Source organism: Sinocyclocheilus rhinocerous, unplaced genomic scaffold (assembly GCF_001515625.1).
Source record: "Sinocyclocheilus rhinocerous isolate Xijiao unplaced genomic scaffold, SAMN03320098_v1.1 scaffold239, whole genome shotgun sequence".
Lineage (NCBI taxonomy): Eukaryota > Metazoa > Chordata > Actinopteri > Cypriniformes > Cyprinidae > Sinocyclocheilus > Sinocyclocheilus rhinocerous.
The window spans coordinates 780429-804709 of record NW_015653198.1 but is presented as its reverse complement, the minus strand read 5'-3'; the positions used below and the strand labels follow the sequence as shown (position 1 = coordinate 804709).

Sequence of the window (24281 nt, the reverse complement as noted above, 5' to 3'; positions counted from 1 at the left end):
TGTATATATATATATATATATATATATATAAATTATTTAGATATCAAATATTACTTGACGTTTTTTAAAAAATGTATAAAAAGATTTTTAAATAAAAATGTATAGTTCTAAATTTATTATTATAAATACATTTATTTAAATACATAAAACATGTGCCCAAATAAAAATACAAGTTATAGTTTTGGATTATTATTATGATTTTTCTTATTTTATTTGAGTATGTTCTGACCAAATTCTGACCATCAGTGCGAGGAGTCACAAGCTCAATGTCACTAATTTTCCTGGATTTGAATAGTGACCTAAAAATAGTGCAGAATCTTGTTGTTTCTTATCTTAGACTTTTGGACCTGACTGTAGGCTATGTGTGGAAAAGTAAAGAACGGTTTTTGTCTCTCACATTGTGTTCCCTACAAAAAGCAGTTTCAAAGACTCTTTAAATATTGCCTCAGGTACTTTGGTCTATTCACAACACTATTAAAATGCGGATCTGACCTTAAAGGCAGAGTAAGTGATTTCTGGTAGCCAATGTTGATATTTGAAATCACCAAAACAAACACGCCCCTACCCCAAAAGGGTCTTGCCCCTATTTTGATAGCTCCGCCCCACATATACGTACGCAACCCAGGCAACGATTAGTTCTGTGAAACAAAGCAAAACCAATGTTACACCGTGTCTACGGACATGAGCGGCGCGGCGCAACAAATCCCCGACAGAAAACTGCTGCCGGGTTCTATTTATGACGTGCTGACACAAATTTCAAATGGTTTTCAACGGTCGTTTGATCGCGTCCAGTGTAGGCAGACTTTAGCTGTTGTAGACACGGTGTTACTCACCTATTGAGAAGAAACAAAGCAACCTCGGCGTCCGTTTGCAGGCCTCCGCTCCTTGAGTTCTTTTACACGGGTTTACAGAATCAGTTTTCTAAAGTGTTTTTGAAAAATCACATACCCTGCCTTTAAAGAGTATGTTTGCACAATATTGTATTGCATTTGTTGGAATTACACACCTTATTCTGATCTTTGTAAGTAAAGCTCATGCTTGTTTGATTATGTTAAATATATATGAATTGCACACATTACTCAGCATTATAATAACCAGCAAAATTCGCAAATTCAACTTTTGAAAATCAAATTCATTTTTTAACCAGGAAAATAGTGTTTTTTTATTGTCTCTTATAACAAGTCTTTTATTTAAAATCCATGTGTGAAAAACTTGTTGCATCTTTCCCAAAAAGACTCATGGCTGTATTAGATCAAGAGGGTGCTTCTACTAAATACTGAGCATTTTTCAGTTTTTCTTTTTTAATAAATCTGCAAAGATGTCAACAATTCTGTGTTTTTCTGTCAATATGGGGTGCTGTTTTTACATTAATGAGGAAAAAAAATTAACTTAAATGATTTTAGCAAATGGCTGCAATATAACAAAGAGTGAAAAATTTAAGGGGGTCTGAATACTTTCCGTACCCACTGTATATATATATATAAGCACTTCTTAATTTCATAAATTCTCACATTTATTAACCTTTGTTGACCAGTTCTTAGTGTTGAGCAAAGAGCAAACACTAGTTTGAGGTACTTAAAGCTGCAGTCCGTAACTTTTGGCGCTCTAGCGGTTAATAAACAGAACTGCGGTTTTTTTATTGTCTCTTATAACAAGTCTTTTATTTAAATCCATGAAAATGCAGATCCTGTTGTAATAATTAAAAATCCAGTTTTTTTAAAACTGCTGTTCCATTGTTACCCCTTAGCAGATATTGACTCGTATATTGAAGTGCGATGAAAAGGTCACTTTTTCTTTAGATCTATGTAAGAGATAAAAACAAACAAACAAGCAAATCATCTCATTTCCATGTGGCTTAGCTGGGTTGAATGCAAATCATATTGCTGCAAGCTTATAAAACACGCCTCTGCTGCAGACACAGAATAAATATCTTGTCTGCTTTTTCAACAGTGACATTTTTTTTGGTCCAAATACATTTAGGGTGTTGATATGAGGATGAATGCACATGCTTAAATCAAATCTATTTGTGTTTTTGTTGTGCAGCTGGCAGGAGCAGCTATTCTGGGTGTGGGGATCTGGGTGAAGGTGGACAGTGGGTCTATCCTGAGTTTTCTGCAGAATACACAAGGAGCTCCAGGTGAGCTGGGGCAGGTGTTGAACGTGGGATACCTCCTCATCGCAGTGGGTGCTGTGCTGCTCATCCTGGGCTTCCTGGGCTGCTGTGGAGCGATCAAAGAAAGCAGGTGCATGCTGCTGCTGGTACGTCAAAGAAACAACACTGAAACAACACATAATGAGTTTCCCACAATGTGTACACTCTAATAAATAAAGCATCTTATTGGGCATCTTTGGCTAGGAAGAACCTTTAACATCCATAGAACCTTTCAACTCCACAAAAGGTTCTTTAGATTATTAAAATGTTCTTTACATTAAGAAAAAAAAGGTTCCTTTAAACACTAGTGTTCACTGAAAAGTTCTTTGAGGAATCAAAAATGGTTCCATTTAAAATGGTTAAAAATGGTATTATACACACACACACACACACACGCACGCACGCGCACACACACACGCACACACACACGCGCACACACACACACACATTATATTAAAAAGATATAATGTAATTTCTATATTAAATTGTATATACTGGCCATATACTGTGGTGGACTTCTGTTTGCTCATTGATTCATTCATTGAATCTGTCTGTCAATCTCTCTCCTCAGTTCTTCATCATCATTCTGATTGTGTTCATTGCTGAAGTCGCTGGAGCGATTGTGCTGCTGGTCTTTAAGCCTCTGGTAAGTCTGTACACACCATACTTAAACATACTCCTTTGTGTGTAAAGAACTTAAGGAAATACTCAAACCTCCTCATTTGTATATTTCAGGCTGAAAACCTGATAAAACAGATGGGAAGCGAAGTTGTGAAAAACATGAAAAACGATTATGGGAAAAATAAGGACGTCACTGGACTATGGAACACGACCATGACCACGGTTTGTTGATAAAGAAGGAAATAAAAGTTATTATTATTAGGCTGCCATTGTTATTGGTAGTAGTAGTTGTATCATTATTATTATCATTACAGAAACAGAATATTTCTTCAAATTAAACAAAATCCTAAACATTCTCAAATAAAATAATACGTAAGCATCATCCAGTTTAATATTGTGCATTTGATATTTTGAGACCTGTGCCTCATATAAAAATGGTATTGCGTAAGAACAGTCTTTAAAAGTTTACCACAACACATAAACAAGTAAAATAAGTATTTATATGTTAACGTCCATTCATTTCAAGTATATTTGGCTGAATTGAGCTCATGTCAAACCTCTTTATTTCTCCTTTCTCTGCTTTAGCTGAAGTGCTGTGGATTCAACAACTATACAGACTTCACAAATTCTTACTTTGTGAACGACACCAAGAGTTACCCAGTTCAGTGCTGTAATAAAGTTCCATGCATTGAGACCACAGCTTTTCATTCGGTGGGTTTATCTCTTAGCATGTTTATTCCTTGAATCAATTCTAGTTTGCATGCTTTTTGATTTTTCTATCATACAGGCTAGCATATAAATATCATAAACTTTTGTCTATTTGTTTGGTTTCCTCAGACTATACCAGGTTGTTTCCTAGCACTGAAGAAGCTGGTAGATGATAATGCAGTTATCCTCATAGCTGTAGCACTGGGAATCGCTGCTCTTGAGGTACCGGACACACTTTCTTTCTGTCAGTCATTGTGTTCACATTTTAAATGAAAGAGTTGTTCACGTTTGATGAGATACTGAAAATGTGCTAAAAGGTATGCTACATTTTCGTCACTTTCAGTTATCACACTGGAAATGAAAATGGGCCTTTTGCATTTTAATCCAGTTTTGTGTAAAAAAAAAAAATATATATAAAAAGTTTTAGCTCTTGTGAGTACAATTCATTCCAGAGGTGGAGAAACTTACTCAAGTTTTCATGGAAGATTACTAAAACAAGCTTCTTTATAATAACAATAAGACCAGAGACATTTATTAAGCAAATAAATATGGTCAGTTTTGATTTCCTTTTGGTTTTCTTTAAAGGAATCATTCACTTGCTTAAAATTTACTCACCCTCAGCTCATAAAAGATGAGTTTGTTTCTTCACTGGAACAGATTTGGAGAAATGTAGCATTATATCACTTGCTCAGCAATAGATGCTCTGCAGTGAATGGGTGCCGTCAGAATGAGAGTCCAAACAGCTGATAAAAACATCACAATAATCCACAAGTAATCCACACCACTCCAGTCCATCAGTTACAGTCTTGTGAAGACAAAATCTGCCTGTTTGTAAGAAACAAATCCATCATTAAGACATTTTTAAAAGTCCTCTATCCGTCATTGCTTTCTCCAGTGAAAAAGTCTTCTCGTCTGATTCAGGAGAGAAATATGCACCGATCAAGCGTCGTTTACAAGTATATGTCAGTGGATTTTGATGTCAAAGGATAACAGGGGATGGACTTTTTTTAACTGGACGAAGCGTTATTATGAATTATGGATGGATATTTTGTCCAGAATCGGTGGTTTAAAGTTAAAATGTCTTAATGATGGATTTGTTTCTTACAAACATAAACATGCAACTTTTCACTTCACGACTGGAGTGGTGTGGTGTGGATTATTGTGATGTTTTTATCAGCTGTTTGGACTCTCATTCTGACGGCACCCATTCACTGCAGAGGATCCATTGCTGAGCATCAGACCAAATCTGCTCTGATGAAGAAACATACTCATCTACATCTTGGATGGCCTGAGTTAAATTGTCAGCAAATTCTACTCCTTTTAATGAAATAAATGGAGTAAATTTGGATTGCCTGTAGTCTTTGATGGTTAAAGCATTTATTTCCCTTAGGATAATAATTACAAACTAAATCTATGTATATACAGAAATAAAAAGCCCTTTATGACATTTGTGAAGCACTGTGACACTAATGCTTTTTATTTAAACTCAGAATTGTTTCTCTCTCTGTTCTCATTCTCAGCTTGCAGCGATGATTGTCTCCATGATCCTGTATTGTAAAATAGGATCAAAACAGGTTTAATGTCTCACCTTTAGCTTGAATATCTCTCTGATGACTCCTCTGGGTTACTGAGGACGAGGTGGATCATCTGTGATAATATCACTGTGACTTTTGCAAACATTTCGAATTGTATCTAACAATATGACATTACAAATCCCTCTGGGCGTCCACAAAAAAAAAAAAGTAAATTCAGACTGTTAAGCCTAAACTTTGACTGCAAACATGAGTTTTGAGAGATCCCATTGTACTGTACTTATGTTAAAATGAGCTGTTTAAGCTGTTTTAATGTTTAATGTTGGCCTATCTGATTGTTTTTTGTTTACTTTTTTACTTTGCCTATGCAAGATGTTTTCTTATTTAAAAACAAAATGCTTTGTTTAATTGCATAACACCCAAGGCATTATTTTATAATTCTGAACACACTTCCTATTGACATTTATATGTGCAATGACCAAAAAACGCCATACGTTTTCTAACAAATGTTGCCGATTGTAATTTATTGTAAACTTTTTACAAACCAAAGCCATTTTAAATAATGTGCCTGTCCGTGTAATAAAGCACAATGTTTTATTTTAAAATCTGTTATGTATAAAGTATTTTACAACAACAAAAAAAGATTATATCATGTTGCTAAAATGTTATTGTAAGATGTTTATTTTGACAGTAACTATAAAGGCAATATTTCAACCTGTTTGTGGTGGTCATTTCTTTAAGTTCTTCAACTGAAACTCTACTAATGTAGGCCTACATGTAGCCTATGATGATCACAAAATAAACCCTGACAGGATGTTCTTGTATCATCATATTTTATGTCCTGAAAATACATCTATATTCTGTAACTTTTAATGGGTAGAATTTGATCGCTGAATAAAACTCTAAACCCCCAAATCCCTACCCAAAGTAATATGAAAAACATAATAATCTACTAGTACTCACCCTTGTGCTGGTTTTTGGACTAGGCTACTAACTGAAAAGCTGTTTACTATCGTCCTTTACTGCCGTGAAGCTCTCTGGCGGCTTAGAGTAAATAGTTATTTACTCTACTGCCCTCTAGTGGTAGAAAGTTACTATGCCGTCGATGCTTCACGACGTCCAACTATACACTGTAGTAGTTAAATGGGTTGAGCGTACTACTAGATAATACGTAAGCATCATCCAGTTTAATATTGTGCATTTGATATTTTGAGACCTGTGCCTCATATAAAAATGGTATTGCGTAAGAACAGTCTTTAAAAGTTTACCACAACACATAAACAAGTAAAATAAGTATTTATATGTTAACGTCCATTCATTTCAAGTATATTTGGCTGAATTGAGCTCATGTCAAACCTCTTTATTTCTCCTTTCTCTGCTTTAGCTGAAGTGCTGTGGATTCAACAACTATACAGACTTCACAAATTCTTACTTTGTGAACGACACCAAGAGTTACCCAGTTCAGTGCTGTAATAAAGTTCCATGCATTGAGACCACAGCTTTTCATTCGGTGGGTTTATCTCTTAGCATGTTTATTCCTTGAATCAATTCTAGTTTGCATGCTTTTTGATTTTTCTATCATACAGGCTAGCATATAAATATCATAAACTTTTGTCTATTTGTTTGGTTTCCTCAGACTATACCAGGTTGTTTCCTAGCACTGAAGAAGCTGGTAGATGATAATGCAGTTATCCTCATAGCTGTAGCACTGGGAATCGCTGCTCTTGAGGTACCGGACACACTTTCTTTCTGTCAGTCATTGTGTTCACATTTTAAATGAAAGAGTTGTTCACGTTTGATGAGATACTGAAAATGTGCTAAAAGGTATGCTACATTTTCGTCACTTTCAGTTATCACACTGGAAATGAAAATGGGCCTTTTGCATTTTAATCCAGTTTTGTGTAAAAAAAAAAAATATATATAAAAAGTTTTAGCTCTTGTGAGTACAATTCATTCCAGAGGTGGAGAAACTTACTCAAGTTTTCATGGAAGATTACTAAAACAAGCTTCTTTATAATAACAATAAGACCAGAGACATTTATTAAGCAAATAAATATGGTCAGTTTTGATTTCCTTTTGGTTTTCTTTAAAGGAATCATTCACTTGCTTAAAATTTACTCACCCTCAGCTCATAAAAGATGAGTTTGTTTCTTCACTGGAACAGATTTGGAGAAATGTAGCATTATATCACTTGCTCAGCAATAGATGCTCTGCAGTGAATGGGTGCCGTCAGAATGAGAGTCCAAACAGCTGATAAAAACATCACAATAATCCACAAGTAATCCACACCACTCCAGTCCATCAGTTACAGTCTTGTGAAGACAAAATCTGCCTGTTTGTAAGAAACAAATCCATCATTAAGACATTTTTAAAAGTCCTCTATCCGTCATTGCTTTCTCCAGTGAAAAAGTCTTCTCGTCTGATTCAGGAGAGAAATATGCACCGATCAAGCGTCGTTTACAAGTATATGTCAGTGGATTTTGATGTCAAAGGATAACAGGGGATGGACTTTTTTTAACTGGACGAAGCGTTATTATGAATTATGGATGGATATTTTGTCCAGAATCGGTGGTTTAAAGTTAAAATGTCTTAATGATGGATTTGTTTCTTACAAACATAAACATGCAACTTTTCACTTCACGACTGGAGTGGTGTGGTGTGGATTATTGTGATGTTTTTATCAGCTGTTTGGACTCTCATTCTGACGGCACCCATTCACTGCAGAGGATCCATTGCTGAGCATCAGACCAAATCTGCTCTGATGAAGAAACATACTCATCTACATCTTGGATGGCCTGAGTTAAATTGTCAGCAAATTCTACTCCTTTTAATGAAATAAATGGAGTAAATTTGGATTGCCTGTAGTCTTTGATGGTTAAAGCATTTATTTCCCTTAGGATAATAATTACAAACTAAATCTATGTATATACAGAAATAAAAAGCCCTTTATGACATTTGTGAAGCACTGTGACACTAATGCTTTTTATTTAAACTCAGAATTGTTTCTCTCTCTGTTCTCATTCTCAGCTTGCAGCGATGATTGTCTCCATGATCCTGTATTGTAAAATAGGATCAAAACAGGTTTAATGTCTCACCTTTAGCTTGAATATCTCTCTGATGACTCCTCTGGGTTACTGAGGACGAGGTGGATCATCTGTGATAATATCACTGTGACTTTTGCAAACATTTCGAATTGTATCTAACAATATGACATTACAAATCCCTCTGGGCGTCCACAAAAAAAAAAAAGTAAATTCAGACTGTTAAGCCTAAACTTTGACTGCAAACATGAGTTTTGAGAGATCCCATTGTACTGTACTTATGTTAAAATGAGCTGTTTAAGCTGTTTTAATGTTTAATGTTGGCCTATCTGATTGTTTTTTGTTTACTTTTTTACTTTGCCTATGCAAGATGTTTTCTTATTTAAAAACAAAATGCTTTGTTTAATTGCATAACACCCAAGGCATTATTTTATAATTCTGAACACACTTCCTATTGACATTTATATGTGCAATGACCAAAAAACGCCATACGTTTTCTAACAAATGTTGCCGATTGTAATTTATTGTAAACTTTTTACAAACCAAAGCCATTTTAAATAATGTGCCTGTCCGTGTAATAAAGCACAATGTTTTATTTTAAAATCTGTTATGTATAAAGTATTTTACAACAACAAAAAAAGATTATATCATGTTGCTAAAATGTTATTGTAAGATGTTTATTTTGACAGTAACTATAAAGGCAATATTTCAACCTGTTTGTGGTGGTCATTTCTTTAAGTTCTTCAACTGAAACTCTACTAATGTAGGCCTACATGTAGCCTATGATGATCACAAAATAAACCCTGACAGGATGTTCTTGTATCATCATATTTTATGTCCTGAAAATACATCTATATTCGGTAACTTTTAATGGGTAGAATTTGATCGCTGAATAAAACTCTAAACTCCCAAATCCCTACCCAAAGTAATATGAAAAACATAATAATCTAATAGTACTCACCCTTGTGCTGGTTTTTGGACTAGGCTACTAACTGAAAAGCTGTTTACTATCCTCCTTTACTGCCGTGAAGCTCTCTGGCGGCGGTAAATAGTTATTTACTCTACTGCCCTCTAGTGGTAGAAAGTTACTATGCCGTCGATGCTTCACGACGTCCAACTATATATACACTGTAGTAGTTAAATGGGTTGAGCGTACTACTAGCTACTAAGATGGATAAACTGTGCTTTAGACTTTAATTTTGAATGATATATTTATGTTTCTGGCAGTCACCAAGCTATTGATCTTGTTAATTTCTTTGTTACATTGCACATTTTTTTTAGTCACAAAAACAATTTTCTCAAGACTTAGATTTAGATGCCTAGATTTAATGTCTTTATTACTCATATTTCCCTTGTAAAAACTTTTAAACTCATTTATAACGACAAGAATAACAAGCTGAATTATGATCACTTTCTATTATTTATAATTCTATTATTATTATAGGCTAATTATTTATATGCGCTATTATGTTTCAGTTTTCTTTTTCTTGTGTAGCCCATCTCGTTTTTTTTTTGTTTTGTTAGGGTAATAATATTAATGCTGATTGGATAAAGAAAAATGCTATACTTATGTCTTCATTAGCCCTATTTGTGTGTGTGTGTGTGTGTGTGTGTGTGTGTGTGTTGATATTTTCACTTTGCAAGTTTGAAAAGCTATAAATCTTTAGAATGAACATGCTTACATGTGTTTTACTTAAGCTGCCTGATATTTATTTGCGTTTTCTGTGTTTTTTAATCGTTTGAGTAAAACACACACACACACAAACGCACACACAGTAAATAAAAAATTAAGCATTTTATATATATTTATATATATTTTCAATATATTTTATATATGAAATAATTCAGCATTTTAATTAAACTAATTATTACTATTTAGACACACAAGAGTATTTAATCGTGAATAAACTAATCAATAAATGCATTAATAAATAGTAGATACAATTAAATGTATGCATTTAAAATATTTTGAAATACAGAAAGTTTGGGGAAAAATAGCAAATAAACAAAGATTTAAAATAAACAAATGACAATAAAAGGAAGTAAATTATTAAGCCTACATACAAACATATAACTCGTTCTTCACCCCAGCACTAGATGGCGCTACTAACTCCTGTCCCTTCGCTCTGGTCTCCTGCCATCAAACCTGCTGTGAGCTCGAGGAGGAGTCCTCACATCACACACACACACACACACACACACACACACACTCGTGATTGAGCCGAACACTGATCAATATTCCCTGCCAGCTCGAGTTCTCCAGCCGTCCTCATCCATGCAGCATCTTCACGCGCAGTGAGAGTGACTTTCCACAGGAGCTCTGAGAGAAAGCTCTTCACGGTGTGTGTGTGTGTGGCCACAAGGCCCAGAAGAGGACAACAAACAACAAAATACACCATGTCCACTGGGAAAAATGCACCTGCTACAGAAAAGTGAGTCGTTGATGGCTTGTTTAATGTTTATTTTAATAGTGTTGCATCAGTGCTGTGCCTTTTCGAGTTTCTGCTACTCAGCATAACTGAAAACGTTCATGCTTTGTGGTTCTGTGCGTCTTTAAATGGCTGATTCAGTGAGTCTGTGTTTAGTTTTGGCAGTTTTTGTTTCTCCTCGTGTCAGGTTTTCACATCTCTTCCTTCCTTGTTTTGCAAAAGAGTCTGGTTTGAGCTCAGCTCGTGTTCTCAGTGAGAGAATGGCATACCATCCCTGAATATAAGGCTTTAGAAAGCTTAGAAATGTGCTCTTAATGTTGTTAAAGTGAAATCATTCGCAGTGCATTGTGACATGTTCTTATCCAAAGGCGCTGGCTGTCCATGCCCAGTGTGTACTCCGAGCAAACATCAAACACCTTGACTAGTGACAAAGTGTGTGAGCCATATTCTGCATTGCATTTGTGTTTGTACATGTCATTGCAGCTTGAGAGAGTTAAAGGTTAGAGATACCTTTAAATGACTTGTAAAGTCATGCAATTGCTTTAAACCAGTTGTTTTTGCATCTCTAACAGGATGCATGTGTATTTAGGCAAATGCATGTTGGTTAGTTTGTAAATTTCATAAGCAACAGGTGCCAGAGGGCCGTATGTCTCACTTTGAGAGCACACTAATGTATATCTGCTCTTTAATCTAAAAGCAGGATCAACCAGTTGACATTAATTAGTCCTGCTAAATATATCTTCAGTGGTCATGTGCTGAAAAACTCTGCATCAGGTAGCGTTCATAATTTATAAAGGGCGCCGCTGACAGGTCTGAATGGTGTCTTGGTATTTAGTAGTAAATGTCATTCATTTCACCAAGTGGCTTTGCTTGTGTTTGTGTGGGTTTACTTCACTTGGGGAGTTTTGGAGCAAAGTTGTCCACAGAAGACCGATAAATATGATAAACCCAGCTTTAATAAAATATAATTGCTTAGTTTTCTGTAAATTATTTACTTTTATTTATTTTGTTACTTTGTTAATTGATAAACTTTTTAAACACACAAACACACACACATTTTAAACACTGACACATTTCTCAAACAGTTCATTTTAAATAAAAAACTTTTAGAATGCATAATTATAAAACTAATTATAAAAGTAATTAATTTTATATTATATATAAAATTAAAAAAATGTTATCTGAATAATTTATGTATTTATTTGTTATTATTAATTTACTTATTTATTATTTTGGTTTATTAAAATGATATATATATATGTATATATATATGTATATGTGTGTGTATAGGCTATATGTATGTAAGTGTATATATGATCAGTGAGAGTTTGGACAAACTACGGCCACGGTGAGAGAAGTCTTATTGTCTTCATGAGTTTCTCCTCCCCTCCAGTATCTGTGTGAGTGATCTTAAGAGCAGGCGAGCTGTTTAGTAAAGGTGTGGTACCTACTGTACCAAGCCCATAATGCTCTGTTTTTCAGTCAGATACTGTACACCACCAAAATTGAGTTTTTTTTTGCCGCTGTAAAGGTGCTGGCCTCTGAAGCACTTGTAGAAATGGTAGATGTCATCCCGTGATAGCATGCTTTATTTCTGTTGCGATAGAGAATTGCATTAGGTGTGCTCCCTTCTCCAGGATGTGAGGTGTTTACCTAAAGATCACACCCTCATGCTGCACACAGAGCCACTTCATTAATATATAGCCGGGAGAGCGAGGAACTTTACTCTGAGAAGGAAACCACATGCTTAAGTGACTCCAGCACTTATCTTTATATGCAGGCCCACCTGGAAGTACATAATTCTTGGTTTCAGGCAATACATCTTTATTTTGTAAGTATTCTAGGACATTTTTGGGCTAGTCTAGTGTTTTTTTTTAATTTTTTTTTATTAAAATGTTTTCTCCAATTCCAGTTTAATTTACAGAGACAACTATAAGTAGGTTAATTTCCCTGAAGAACTATCAAAACTTTGCTCTGTTTGTTTGAAAATCCTGGCATGGCAACGACTCAGCCAATGGCGTGCACTGGGGGCGGGAATGTATGCATGTTTGACCAATGACAGACTGGGGAGAAAAGAAAACTGTTTTATCTATTTATAATTTATAATCTATCTATTTAAATGTTATGAAAGTGGCTTATGAAAACGGCATTTTGCCACTTTTTAAAATATTTTTCTGTGCATCAATATGAATAATTTCTAAATTTTAATTAAAATGTTTTGTAAAAACTGTTTCTAGGAAAACTTGATATCACTGGATTCACTTTAAGGGCTGTCCCCCCCAAGTGATGAACAGTAAAAACATTATCAAGTCAATTCACTGCTAATTACAAAAGTCAGGTGAATTCTGATTAGCCGTTAACTAAAACTTGACAGACGACAAAACCGCAAGCTGTGGGCGCTATACTGTTATCTTTATAGTTATCATTCTTGGTGTGAACGGGCCTTGCATCATCCTAACAGAAACATGTGTTAACCACTAAGTCAAAGTGAAATTAATGTCTGTTCTTGCATTAATGTGACAGGAACTTAAGCATTCAATACTGATAAGAGTTCATAATTGCATTCACATTTTTTCATAGAGAAAGTTTAAGGCATTAACCTTCGCTATATTTAACTAGTAGCCTGCTGTGTCGGAGTGTGATCTCTCGTTGTGTGTGTAAAAGCATGTGTTGTGGTGTATTCCAGGTCTAAGGAGAGCATGTATCACGCTCTGATCTATGCCACAGTATTAGAGATGCAGGCCATGATGACCTTCCAACACGACGACATAGTGCATGCTGGGAACACGATGAAGAGTGCTCAGGAGGTGTGCCAGAGGTAGAAAGACAGCCAAAACACTGCATTCGTTTCAGTCCTGGAGAGGCCTTTTCCTGTGACCTTTCATTTTTAGGCAAATGGGGTCATTTCCATGTCAGCTGACCCGATCCAGCCGCTTTGAAATTTGCTTGCATTTGCATGGAGATGGAACCGTGTGGCTTTAAATGACGGACAGCTGGTCACGTCTAATGAGGAGTTTTACTGGCCTTAGTAACATAGATGAAATGGAGTGGAAGAGATGCATACATGTCCTACGTAAAGCATGTGCTTCCCATAATGCAGCACTAATCCAGATGACTGTATGTGGGTGGATTCACCATAGCAATGGTCACACATCAGCTCATTTTCAGTTTGCTTAAGAAACAGTGAGTCACAAGGGAGATCCTTCTGTGTGATCTCCTCCTAAACCCCTCCAAACATCCTCTTGGGAGAGTGACGTTAGTTTGTGTGTGTGTGTGTGTGTGTGTGTATAGACTGCCGTTCAAAAGTTTGCAATCAGTACGATTTTTTATGTTTTTTTAAAGACTTTCTTACACTCATCAAGGCTGTATCTATTTAATCAAAAATACAGAAAAAGCTAATTTTGTGAAATATTATTGCAATTTACAATAACAGTTTTCTATTTTAATAATTTAAAATGTAATTTATTCCTGTGGAGCCAAGCTGAATTTTCCGCATCATTACTCCAGTCTTCAGTGTCACACGATCCTTCAGAAATCATTCTAATATGATGATTTACAATCGATGTTGAAAACTGTTGTGCTGCTTAATATTTTTTGGGACCTGTGATACTTTTTTCAGGATTCTTTGATGAATAAAAAGTTCAAAAGGACAGTGTTTATTCAAAACAGAATTTTTGTTACAATATACACTACTATTCAAAAGTTTGGGGTCAGTACATTTTTTACATTTAAAGAAATATATTCATTTAAAGAAATTAATACTTTTATTCAGCAAGGATGTGTTAAATGGATAAAAAGTGATAGTAAAGACTTGTATCGTTAGAAAAGATATCTATTGTGAATAAATGCTGTTCTTTTTAACTTTTTATTCATCAAAGAATCAAGGAAAAAAGTATCACAGGTTCCAAAAAAAATAATGAGCAGCACAACGGTTTCAACGCTGATAATAAATCAGCATATTAGAATGATTTCTGAAGGATCATGTGACACTGAAGACTGGAGTAATGATGCTGAAAATTCAGCACTGTGTAACAGAAATAAATGATATTTTAAAGTATATTAAAATAGGAATCCAATATTATTTCACAATGCTACTGTTTTTTTTTTTCTGTATTTTTGATCAAATAAATACAGCCTTGATGAGCATAAGAGACTCCATTAAAAATCTTACTGATCCCAAACTTTTGAACAGAAGTGTATACCTAAATAAGTTTACAAATTGAAAAACAAATGTTTCAAATTGTATAACTAATATTTAAATACGTAGTTAAAGATGCCTGTTGAGTGGCATTTTTTAAACTTAATTGAGTAAATGAATTGGAAGTAGTTAGCAGATGCTTTTTTTAAATAATAAATGCAATTTAACAGTTTAAAAGCATTAGAAATGACATTATTTATTTCTTTATTTTTGTAAAACTTAACTACATTTTCAATATATTTATCAAAATGTATGTGTTGCTGTTGTAAAAACTTATGCTTATTTGTCAAGATACACTACTGTTCACAAGTTTGGGGATAGTAAGATTTTTTTTTTTTTTTTTTTAAACAGTAGTATTGAGAAATATTGTTACAATTTAAAATAACCTTTTTCTATTTTAAATATTGTAAAATGTAATTTATTCTTCAGTGTCACATGATCCTTCAGAAATCATTCTAATATGCTTATTTGTTACTCAAGAAATTTTTACTTATTGAAAACTATTGTGCTGCATAATAATTTTGTGGAAACGGTGATACATTTTGTCTTGATGAATATAAGTCTTATAGAATAGAAATATTTTATAACATTATAAATGTCTTTAATGTCACTTTTGATCAATTGAATGCACCCTTGCTGAATAAAAGTATAATTTTTTTTAACATTTAAATGTAAGTCTATGTATTTACATTTTTATTTTTGAATTAATCATTTTTTCCCATCCATCTTCCATTAGAAAGTAATTGTGCATGATCTTAGTCTGGTCAAGTGTGGTTGTACTGTAAGTATGTCAGACATTGTCATCGTGTGTTTGTTCACTCATCTCTTGAGTTCTTGCTGTTCTCTCTCAGGTTCCGTAGGAAGTCAGGTGGTCTTGGGAGCCGAGGAGCAAATGATGATCTTTCAGAAGGTGCGGTTTTTCTAGAAATGTCCATCTCACACTGCTGTTATAGGAGGAATAAAACTCAAACAAACCTATTATGTGACACAGCATTCATTTTGAAGAATGATGAATTTGGTGAATCCGAGGCTAAAGCTAGCCAACAGTTAACAATTTGTATAAGATGTTTCATTTAATGATATTTAATATATATTGTATTTGATGTTTTACAGAGCAGCTCCATGCTGAAGTGTGTTATGCCGAGTGTTTACTGCACAGAGCCGCTCTCACATTCTTACAGGTTTGACACATTTCAAGACAAATGAAACTAACAATCAGACAATCTCAGATGTTTTGTTTGAACTGTGTGCGCGTTTTGGTATCTTTGAGATCTTAACCTTAACGTGTAGAACTTGACATCTTTTTTTAACCTCAGATTCAAGGAATAGTTCACCCCAAAATGAAACTTTGCTGAATATTTATTCACGCTCAGGCCATTCAAAATATAGATGAGTTTGTTTCTTCATCAGAACAGATTTGGACATTTTGCTCACCAGTGGATCCTCTGCAGTGAATGGGTGCCGTCAGAATGAGAGTCAAAACAGCTGATAAAAACATCACAAGTAATCCACACCACTCCAGTCCATCAGTTAATAGTTTGTGAAATGAAAAGGTGTGTGTTTGAAAGAAACAAATCCATCATTAAGTTGTTTTTAACTTTAAACAATTGTTTTCGGCTAAAATATAAGTCATCTATCCATAATATGCTTTCTCCAGTGAAAAAGTCTTCTGGTCTGAATCAGGAGAGAAATATGCACAGATCAAGCGCCGTTTACAGTCAAACAGTCCAGAACGGATCTTAACCAATATGTTGGTGAGAGGAAATCAGGTATTGACTTTTTCACTGGAGGACACATTATTATGGATTATGGACTATGGATATTTTTGCCAAAAGCAACAGTTTAAATTTAAAATGCCTTAATGATGGGTTTATCATAAACACACAGCTTTTCACTTCTCAAGATTGGACTGGAGTGGTGTGGATTATTGTGATGTTTTTATCAGCTGTTTGAACTCTCATTCTGACGGGACCCATTCACTGCTGCATCTTTGATGGCCTGAGGGTAAAATTGCAGCAAATTTTAATTTTGGTTTGAACTATTCCTGAGGCCTAAGGCCACTTTTAACTTGATCCTACTCCAGAGCTCAGATCTGCAGCTGATTTCTCATTCTCTGTTTGTTGACAGGATGAGAATATGGTTAGTTTTATTAAAGGAGGAATCAAAGTACGGAACAGTTACCTCATATACAAGTAAGTCTGTAGCAAGTAAGTGAAGGACATCTGTGGTTTTACTGTCCGTAAATGAGAATAATTGGTGTCATCAAGACACCTGACGGAGCAGCGATATTGTTGACTTGATTGCAAGTGATTGCAAAGATACTATTTAAACTGAACTGATGATGACATCACTGAATTCAATGATGAACTGCCTTAACTGAAAATTGAGTGTTTACTATTGTCCTTTTGCATTGACACACTATTTTCCTATTTTGATACTGTGAAGCTGCTTTGACACAATCTGTATTGTTAAAAGCGCTATATAAATAAAGGTGACTTGACTTGACTTGACCTGCACCATTTAACCCAGTAGAAATAACCTATGTTTGATTCCCATTTGTGCGCCAAAATCCTGCCCTTGAATTGAACTGTTCAGTGAATCTCTCTGCTGTGAATGACGTCATGATTCTCATGCAGGGAGCTGAATGCCTTCGTCCAATCAGACACAGCTTTCAAAGGACCAAACCACAAGCACTTAGAGGGCGGAGTCTCTTTTGGGATTGGGGCTTTCAATTTGGTATGTGCATCTGAAATATTGCATCGATATTCCTTAATATTTAAACCCCAGATTGTCCATTGTGTTGCTGTTCTTCACTGTCACACAGACTCTTTCACTGTTTCCTGCCCGGTTACTCAAGTTGCTAGAGTTTGCTGGCTTTTCTGGAGATAAGGTGTTTTTTTTTTTACCTCAGATTACACTCTTGCGTTCTCATTTTTGGAAAGAAATTTTGCCAGTGTGTTTATTTTTTGGTTAATAGTCTTTGGTGTGTGTGTATGTGTGTGTGTGTAGGAATTTGGCATCTCTCAGCTGTACACGGGTGCCACCTCTCATACCCTGCGCTCCATGCTGTGCGCCCTCCTCCTGCTCTGTTTCTACACGTTCCTCTCCTTTATTTTAGGTATTTGTGATACATGTTGTATTTGATACCCACATAAAGCAGACATCTTACACCATAATTGCAAGATGTTTCTTTAGTTAATTGTGCAAACTTAAGGGATAGTTCACCCTAAAATCTTAATTCTGCCATCATTTTAATGTTTTTTTTAGTATGTATTTGAGATAGATAGATAGATAGATAGACAATAATATATTTGAATATACATTTAAATATTTTTTAAATGTATTTTATTACCATTTTTATTTTATATATGTCAAATAAAATATGATTGTATGAGTTTAATACATATTTATGCACACACACTAACACACAGAAATTCGTTTTATTTAAAAGTTTAATTAAAGAAATTTTATTAAGCAATGATGCATTAAATTGATCAGAAGTATAATGTTTATAATGTTATAAAAGATTTTCTGTATTAATTAAATGCTCAAAAAATTCATCACTGTTTCTACAAAAATATTAAGCAGCACAACTGTTTTCACCATTGATAATAAAAATAATTGTTTCTTGAGCAGCAAATCAGCATATTAGAATGATTTCTGAAGAATCATGTGACACTGAAGACTGGAGTAATGATGCTGAAAATTCAGCTTTGCATCATTTGAATTGCATCACAATTGAATTTTGCATTGCATTTGAATATATCCAAATAGAAAACGTTTAGATTAATAATATTTCACAATATTACTGTGTTCCTGTATTTTTGATCAAATAAATGCAGCCTTGGTGAGCAAAAGAGGCTTCTTACAAAAGCATTGAAAAAATCTCACTGACCCCAAACTTTTGAACAGTAGTGTATATATTGAAATGATTTGATGTTATTATTGAAGTGATGTTTTGTGTAGGTACTGGAGAGGGGGAGGTGGAAGAGGCAGAGCGACTATTGAAGCCATTTCGACTTCGATACCCACGTGTAGGTTTTTGCTTCTGTCTTTTTAACTTCATTTATAAATGAATTTATTTAGAATTTCAGGGCCATGTTCACATTTATAAAGATGTTTTGTTTTCAATTCTGGTACTTATATTCGTTTAAAGACTCCATACAGTCAAAATCTGAGCTGACTCGCATGCTTGTTGACAAATTTACATTTGACCGATTTAAACATTTGCAGTCTTTGTATTTTTAGACCATATTTTTATTCAGGTGAATACAGATGTTTAGACACCTGAATAGTAAAGAAAACTGTTCTAGTCAAGCCATGAGGTCTTTATTGGGTGTTTTTGGAGCTCACGTTCTGATTCTCTCTCCAGGGAGCGATTTTCCTCTTCTTTGCAGGTCGAGCTGAAGAAATAAAGGGCAACATTGATGAGGTGAATCTGACCACATGGCATTTTTTTCTTTTTATTCCAATGTTTTTAAAGACTTCAGACTGGTTAGAAGACCATTAAACTACTATTAAGAAATTAAGGCTAAACGGGCTTGTAGATCTTGTTCACTAATGTTTTGTCATTACTGTACCCCTGCATGTCCAGGCGGTGGCGCTGTTTGAGGACGGCTGTAAGGCCCAGCAGGCCTGGAAACAGTTTCATCACATGTGCTACTGGGAGCTGATGTGGTGCTTCACCTTTAAGAAGCACTGGAAGATGGCGTATTTCTACGCAGACCTGCTCAGCCAGGAGAGCCGCTGGTCTAAGGTGACCCGACTGCTCCAAAACAACAGTTTAGACACAAATTTGTTGCCCAATGCCAATCTGAAATATAATGGTTCAGTACAAATCTGGAAGTTCATTTGCATTATGTTTTGGTGAAATGATTAAAAGAACAACATCCTTAATAATCCTAAATGCAGTTTAGTTTACTGAGAAACGCCCATGTCATGGTTGTCTAATTGTGATATGTATAGATGCCAAGACATTTCTGCGTTGCATGTTTGAAACGGCCTCCACCCTGAATGTAAATCAAGTGTGGGATTTTATTGGTGCTGGGAAAAAGTCTGCTTTGTGTTTAATACAAACTAGGAAGCAATGCAGTTAGTTTTCCCATGTTTTGCCTACTTTAAAGGTGTTTAAACACTTTAAAATTGAAGTCATGTCATGTATTATTGTCAGAAAAAAATTCTATAATTTATTTGTTCTTTTATAAAGTTACACATTTTGGACATTTGTACCTCAAGACAATGAAATGGACTGGACTTCAGCGAAGATTTTATTCAGAACAGCAATAAAATAGTTCATATTTTTATATGGAGGAGCATTTTCTTTCTACTTTGTTTTTTAAAAAAGCTTTGAAAAATTCTCACAAAATCATGAAAAATTAAAGGAAGGTTTACATATCTGCCATTTTACATGTGTGAATATGCTATATACCCACCGGAATTACTGTATTCACAAGGTCAGAAAACTAGAGATTCAAAATATTCTTAAAAAGCAGGAAATCTTCTAAACCGAAAGGCAAAATGACATATTTCTTCATGATTGATGAAATGTTCTCAGCAGTTGGTTAGCCAACAGTAGCGTTAGCCAATGTTTCTGGTCTAATTGCAGACAGACTTCCTCCTCAGAAACACGAAGTGAAACCGTACAGGTGTAAAGCCTGGGATTGAGGTGTATTTTTTTTTTCAATTGAAGTCACGCTACAGCGCAGCAATTTAAACAATGACTGGCATGTGTAAGCTGTGTAAATTGGCTTTGTGGGTCATTGCCAGGTTTTTGTTTGGACTGGTTAGTTCTGTTGCTGCTTGTGATTACGTACAGTGTGTTTCCAGTGTGCAGAAGGATTATGACGCTTTTCTCTCTCTCTCTCTCTCTCTCTCTCTCAGGCCATGTATGTGTACATGAAGGCGGCTTATCTCAGCATGCTTCCAGACACAGAATCCCGGCCGTTCGGGGATAATGAAGTGGATCTCTTTAGGTAAATACACTCGCATGTAATTACACCGCTAACACAGGAGCAGAAATAATAAACTGCCTTTTGTATGTCTCTCTTTCTTTGAATGTATGTTAACATATGATCAAAACTGACATTAGCTGATTGATAGATGGAAATAAAGTGTTTTTTATTCCCGTTCACTTCCTATCTCTCTTTTGCGGGCTCTCAGACAGGTACCAACATACAAACAGAAGATAGCGGGTAAATCTCCACCCACAGAGAAGTTTGCCATTCGTAAAGCGAGACGGTACAAAGCTAGCAATCCAATCAGACTTCCTGTGCCTGTGCTTGTAAGAATAACGTAACACATTCAACACACTTCTTTCTAAATGTTTTTTTCCCCTTTACTTTCTGTTGTGATGCAATGGTTATATTTTAAAGTCAGCAACCTTTGTGAACATTTTTCAAAATATCTTCTTTTGGGTTCACCAAAATAAAGATACTCATACAGGTTTGGAACAACTTGAAGAGGAGTAAACAATGACAAAAATTCATTTTTGGGTGAACTTTCCCTTTAAGGACAAGGGAAGCTTCATATCAAATTCCAGTGTTTCCGTCTAAAAAAATTTAAAAAACCTAAACACAAATGCAAAATACACCTGCCTAAATAATACAGTAAACACTGATATTATTATAAGACACAAATATTATTATACAAATAAATAAGTAAAGAATCAAAAAAATAAGTCACGAGACATAAGATTAAACCAATAAGATTAGACTTCAAACTTCAACTTGGTGATACACCCTAACAGTCCAATTTTGAATGTTTGAAAGATTTTTGTTAACTGAATAAGGACTTCAGTTTTGCTCTGTACATGGCGGAAATCTCTCGTAAATAGGTTCAGAAAACTTGCAATATAGCCGACAAGTCATGTGGATTAATCTACCAGGAAAAGCTGGTTTGTCAACCGCCATAAAACGTTAAAAGACGATTATTTAAAGGCGTCTTACTGTTTGACAGCAGAAGTCCCAAAGCACTTTTCATTGTATGGAAAACTAAAGCTGGGACACTGTACACTGGGACACACAAATCAACGTTTGTAAACACGTGAGGGTAAGTAAATGATGGCCGTTTTCATTTTGGGGTTATGTAGAGTTAGTTGTTGAACACTGTTGATCGCAAACACTGAACAGAGACTAGTCAGGTTGACTTCACCTCTCCATCCGCCTCTGCTCCTTCTCTCTCTCTCTCTCTCTGGCCGCGATGCTCTCCAGCATCACCTCTATCGGAGGGTGCCACTCTCTGTCCTCGGCCGCCAGCTCCTCCAGCCGGACGTGAGAGGGCCAGAGTTTGGCCGGGTCCACTCCAGACGCGCCTCCATAGCGACCAAACAGCCTGCGCTCACACTTCTCGGTCTTCTGCCACTCGGGGGTCTTCTCGCTCTCTTTACTCGGTATGTAAGGGCTCTTTATATTCAGCCAGAGGGGTCTGGGGTTATAGTGCGCGATAGACAGGAGTTTAATTTACTAACGCCAAAGAATAAGGCTGTCCTCCTGCTTAGCAAGGAGGCCGCCGTGTTTGATGACAACACAGTGTTGCCAGATTGGATGAACTATTTCCAGTTTAAACGCTCCCAAAAACCGCCCAAAACTTTAACTGTCAAAATATTGTTATAGAATATGTAAATCAAGGTTGATAAGGGCCATTTTAACTCCTGAAATGCATAATTTTCAATGTCAGCATTCAGAATAATCCAATTTAAATGCAAAAAGTGCCCAATATAAGTGATAGGAAAAAGCAACGTAATTAGCAGGTATTTCACAGTCGTTCATGCACACACCATGACAGTCAACTCAAAACTGTCATTCATTGATACTTAATTATAATCCGACAATTACAAAAATAACAACAACAATAATGCGCTTAACTTCGTGTCGCTCTATAATTTTACACAGAACTAGAGGAAGCCTCTTGTTAAGTTCATATTGTAGAACATAATACAGAACTTTGCACAGTCAAAACTAATCAAGTCTAGCAGTTTTCAAGGATTTATCAATCTGGACGTTTAAAAGATAAAAGACATGATCGTATAAACCGACATATTTCGTTTCGGTTGTGATTAATTCAAATGTGCTCTGATTTGGGAGTTGCAGTGATAGAGCCTTCGTGTCATCTCACTCCACAATAATTCCCGTTTTGAGAGCGGCTTGTTTGTTAAACAATTAGCCTATGCAATTTATATGATTGAAACTTGCCAAACTGACCCCAAACAAGCCCAAATTTTGTCCACCCGCCCAAGCCAATTTTTACCCGCACAATCAAATTCAAAACCGCGCAATTAGACGGGAACCCGCCCAATCTGGCAACACCACTGACCTCTAACGTCAAATTTTTTTTGCACGTGATGCTGACGTCACGACGCCCTCTGCTGGTGAATTTGAAAGTAGATTCCAATGTAGTGCTGGAAATTATTCGATTTTTTTTTTAATTAATTGAGGATATCTAATATTATTATGACTATTAATATGTAACATTTATTTATACTGGGATTATTTTTTATAATTAATAAACTCGTTTGTTTAATTTTACAGTACAATAGTATTATTGCAATATTAATATATTTTTTATTGGTTTAATTATTATAATTTAAGTAATAATAAAACTATATAATTTTAATAAATCAAATATTATTTATAATTATTACTATTATTATTTGTACTTATATTACTTTTTTTGGTCTTTTGCAGATCACATGCCTTATGTTTTCCTGTTCTATGCTGTAAATGATGATATGTACTGAGAATCATGTACTGTTTAGAGGTGTTCAGCTTGTGTGTTGTCTGCATTGGTCTCGCTCCTCCCTGATCAATTTCGTGTGGACTTTAATCATCACCCCAGGGGGCCTTTAACAATGCTATTTCAATCCTCAGAGTTTTTGTCTGTCCTCAGAGCTGGACCCTTGAATCTTTTCCGGTAGTTAAACGGCACAGTGGGATCCTATTGTTGGAAATAAAGGTCTTAAATGGATCTGGTCCTGCTGGCGTTGTTTATCCCAGAGTCCAGACCATGCTAGAAAAACAAAGATGATTGCTGATTTTAAATCCCTGGTCACATTTTTGGCCCTATTGCTTATTTATTTAATTTAATTACTTTAAAGTAGGAGGAAAATATAATAGAACACAAATTACAAACTGCTGGAGAGTTAATAATAAAATATAATCTTCTAAGAGCAAAAATTATATAAATACAACAGAACAAATATTTTTAAAACATCTGTCATATTAATATTGATTAGTTTATTTAATTAGTTTAGTTTTCTATATTGATAAAGTAGCAAAATGAACATAAATGACCATTTTGGCATTGATTTGTAATCCTAATGAAACATTATAATTAGCATGAATGTGCAAAAATGTAATTAATAAAATTAATTGTCATTTTTTACATTTACTTTTTTAGTAAGTAATTAGTTAATTTTATGTTTAAAAATGTTTACGTTTAATTTAGGATTCTTATAGTAAAAACACAAGGTTTATGATTATAATTGAATTAGATCAACTCCTCAGTTGTAGCATGTTTCATCTGTTCATTTTCCTTTTGTTGTCACCTATTTAATTCTATAAATTTTCCATAAAAATTAATTAGCTAATCAGTAAATAAAGATAG

General features: G+C 35.0%; 3 protein-coding genes across 3 annotated transcripts in view; 2 read left to right on the top strand and 1 right to left on the bottom strand.

The window, feature by feature from the left end:
- Positions 1-2031: 2031 nt before the first annotated feature.
- LOC107715631 (tetraspanin-1-like) lies at positions 2032-8389 on the top strand (the record flags this gene model as incomplete). Its single annotated transcript, XM_016521788.1, has 9 exons — positions 2032-2259; positions 2724-2798; positions 2888-2995; positions 3359-3484; positions 3611-3703; positions 5002-5055; positions 6398-6523; positions 6650-6742; positions 8041-8389. Coding segments are annotated over 9 exons (963 nt in total), but the record flags the coding sequence as incomplete, so codon positions are not given.
- Positions 8390-11796: 3407 nt separating this feature from the next.
- On the top strand, positions 11797-21006 carry LOC107715630 (tetratricopeptide repeat protein 39A-like). Its single transcript, XM_016521787.1, has 13 exons — positions 11797-11831; positions 13170-13301; positions 15533-15591; positions 15795-15862; positions 16809-16873; positions 17318-17417; positions 17506-17571; positions 17691-17799; positions 18648-18715; positions 19054-19113; positions 19276-19437; positions 20562-20653; positions 20841-21006. The coding sequence occupies exons 1-13, from the start codon at positions 11797-11799 to the stop codon at positions 20974-20976; spliced, it is 1152 nt and encodes a 383-aa protein (XP_016377273.1). The 3' UTR covers positions 20977-21006.
- Positions 21007-21747: 741 nt separating this feature from the next.
- The window catches only part of LOC107715629 (growth arrest and DNA damage-inducible proteins-interacting protein 1-like), an 11659-nt gene continuing 9125 nt past the window's right edge, over positions 21748-24281 (bottom strand). Inside the window, exon 2 of the mRNA XM_016521786.1 lies at positions 21748-22138. Within this exon, the coding sequence (XP_016377272.1) occupies positions 21827-22138 (312 nt within the window). The 3' untranslated portion in view covers positions 21748-21826. The remainder of the gene's footprint in view (positions 22139-24281) is intronic.

Bases quoted from the DNA above. Each gene is read 5' to 3' on its own strand.
- LOC107715630 (XM_016521787.1), top strand. From the start codon at position 11,797: ATGATCAGTGAGAGTTTGGACAAACTACGGCCACG. The intron at 11,832-13,169 runs GTGAGAGAAGTC...GGTGTATTCCAG, and splicing joins TTGGACAAACTACGGCCACG to GTCTAAGGAGAGCATGTATC. The intron at 15,863-16,808 runs GTTTGACACATT...GTTTGTTGACAG, and splicing joins CCGCTCTCACATTCTTACAG to GATGAGAATATGGTTAGTTT.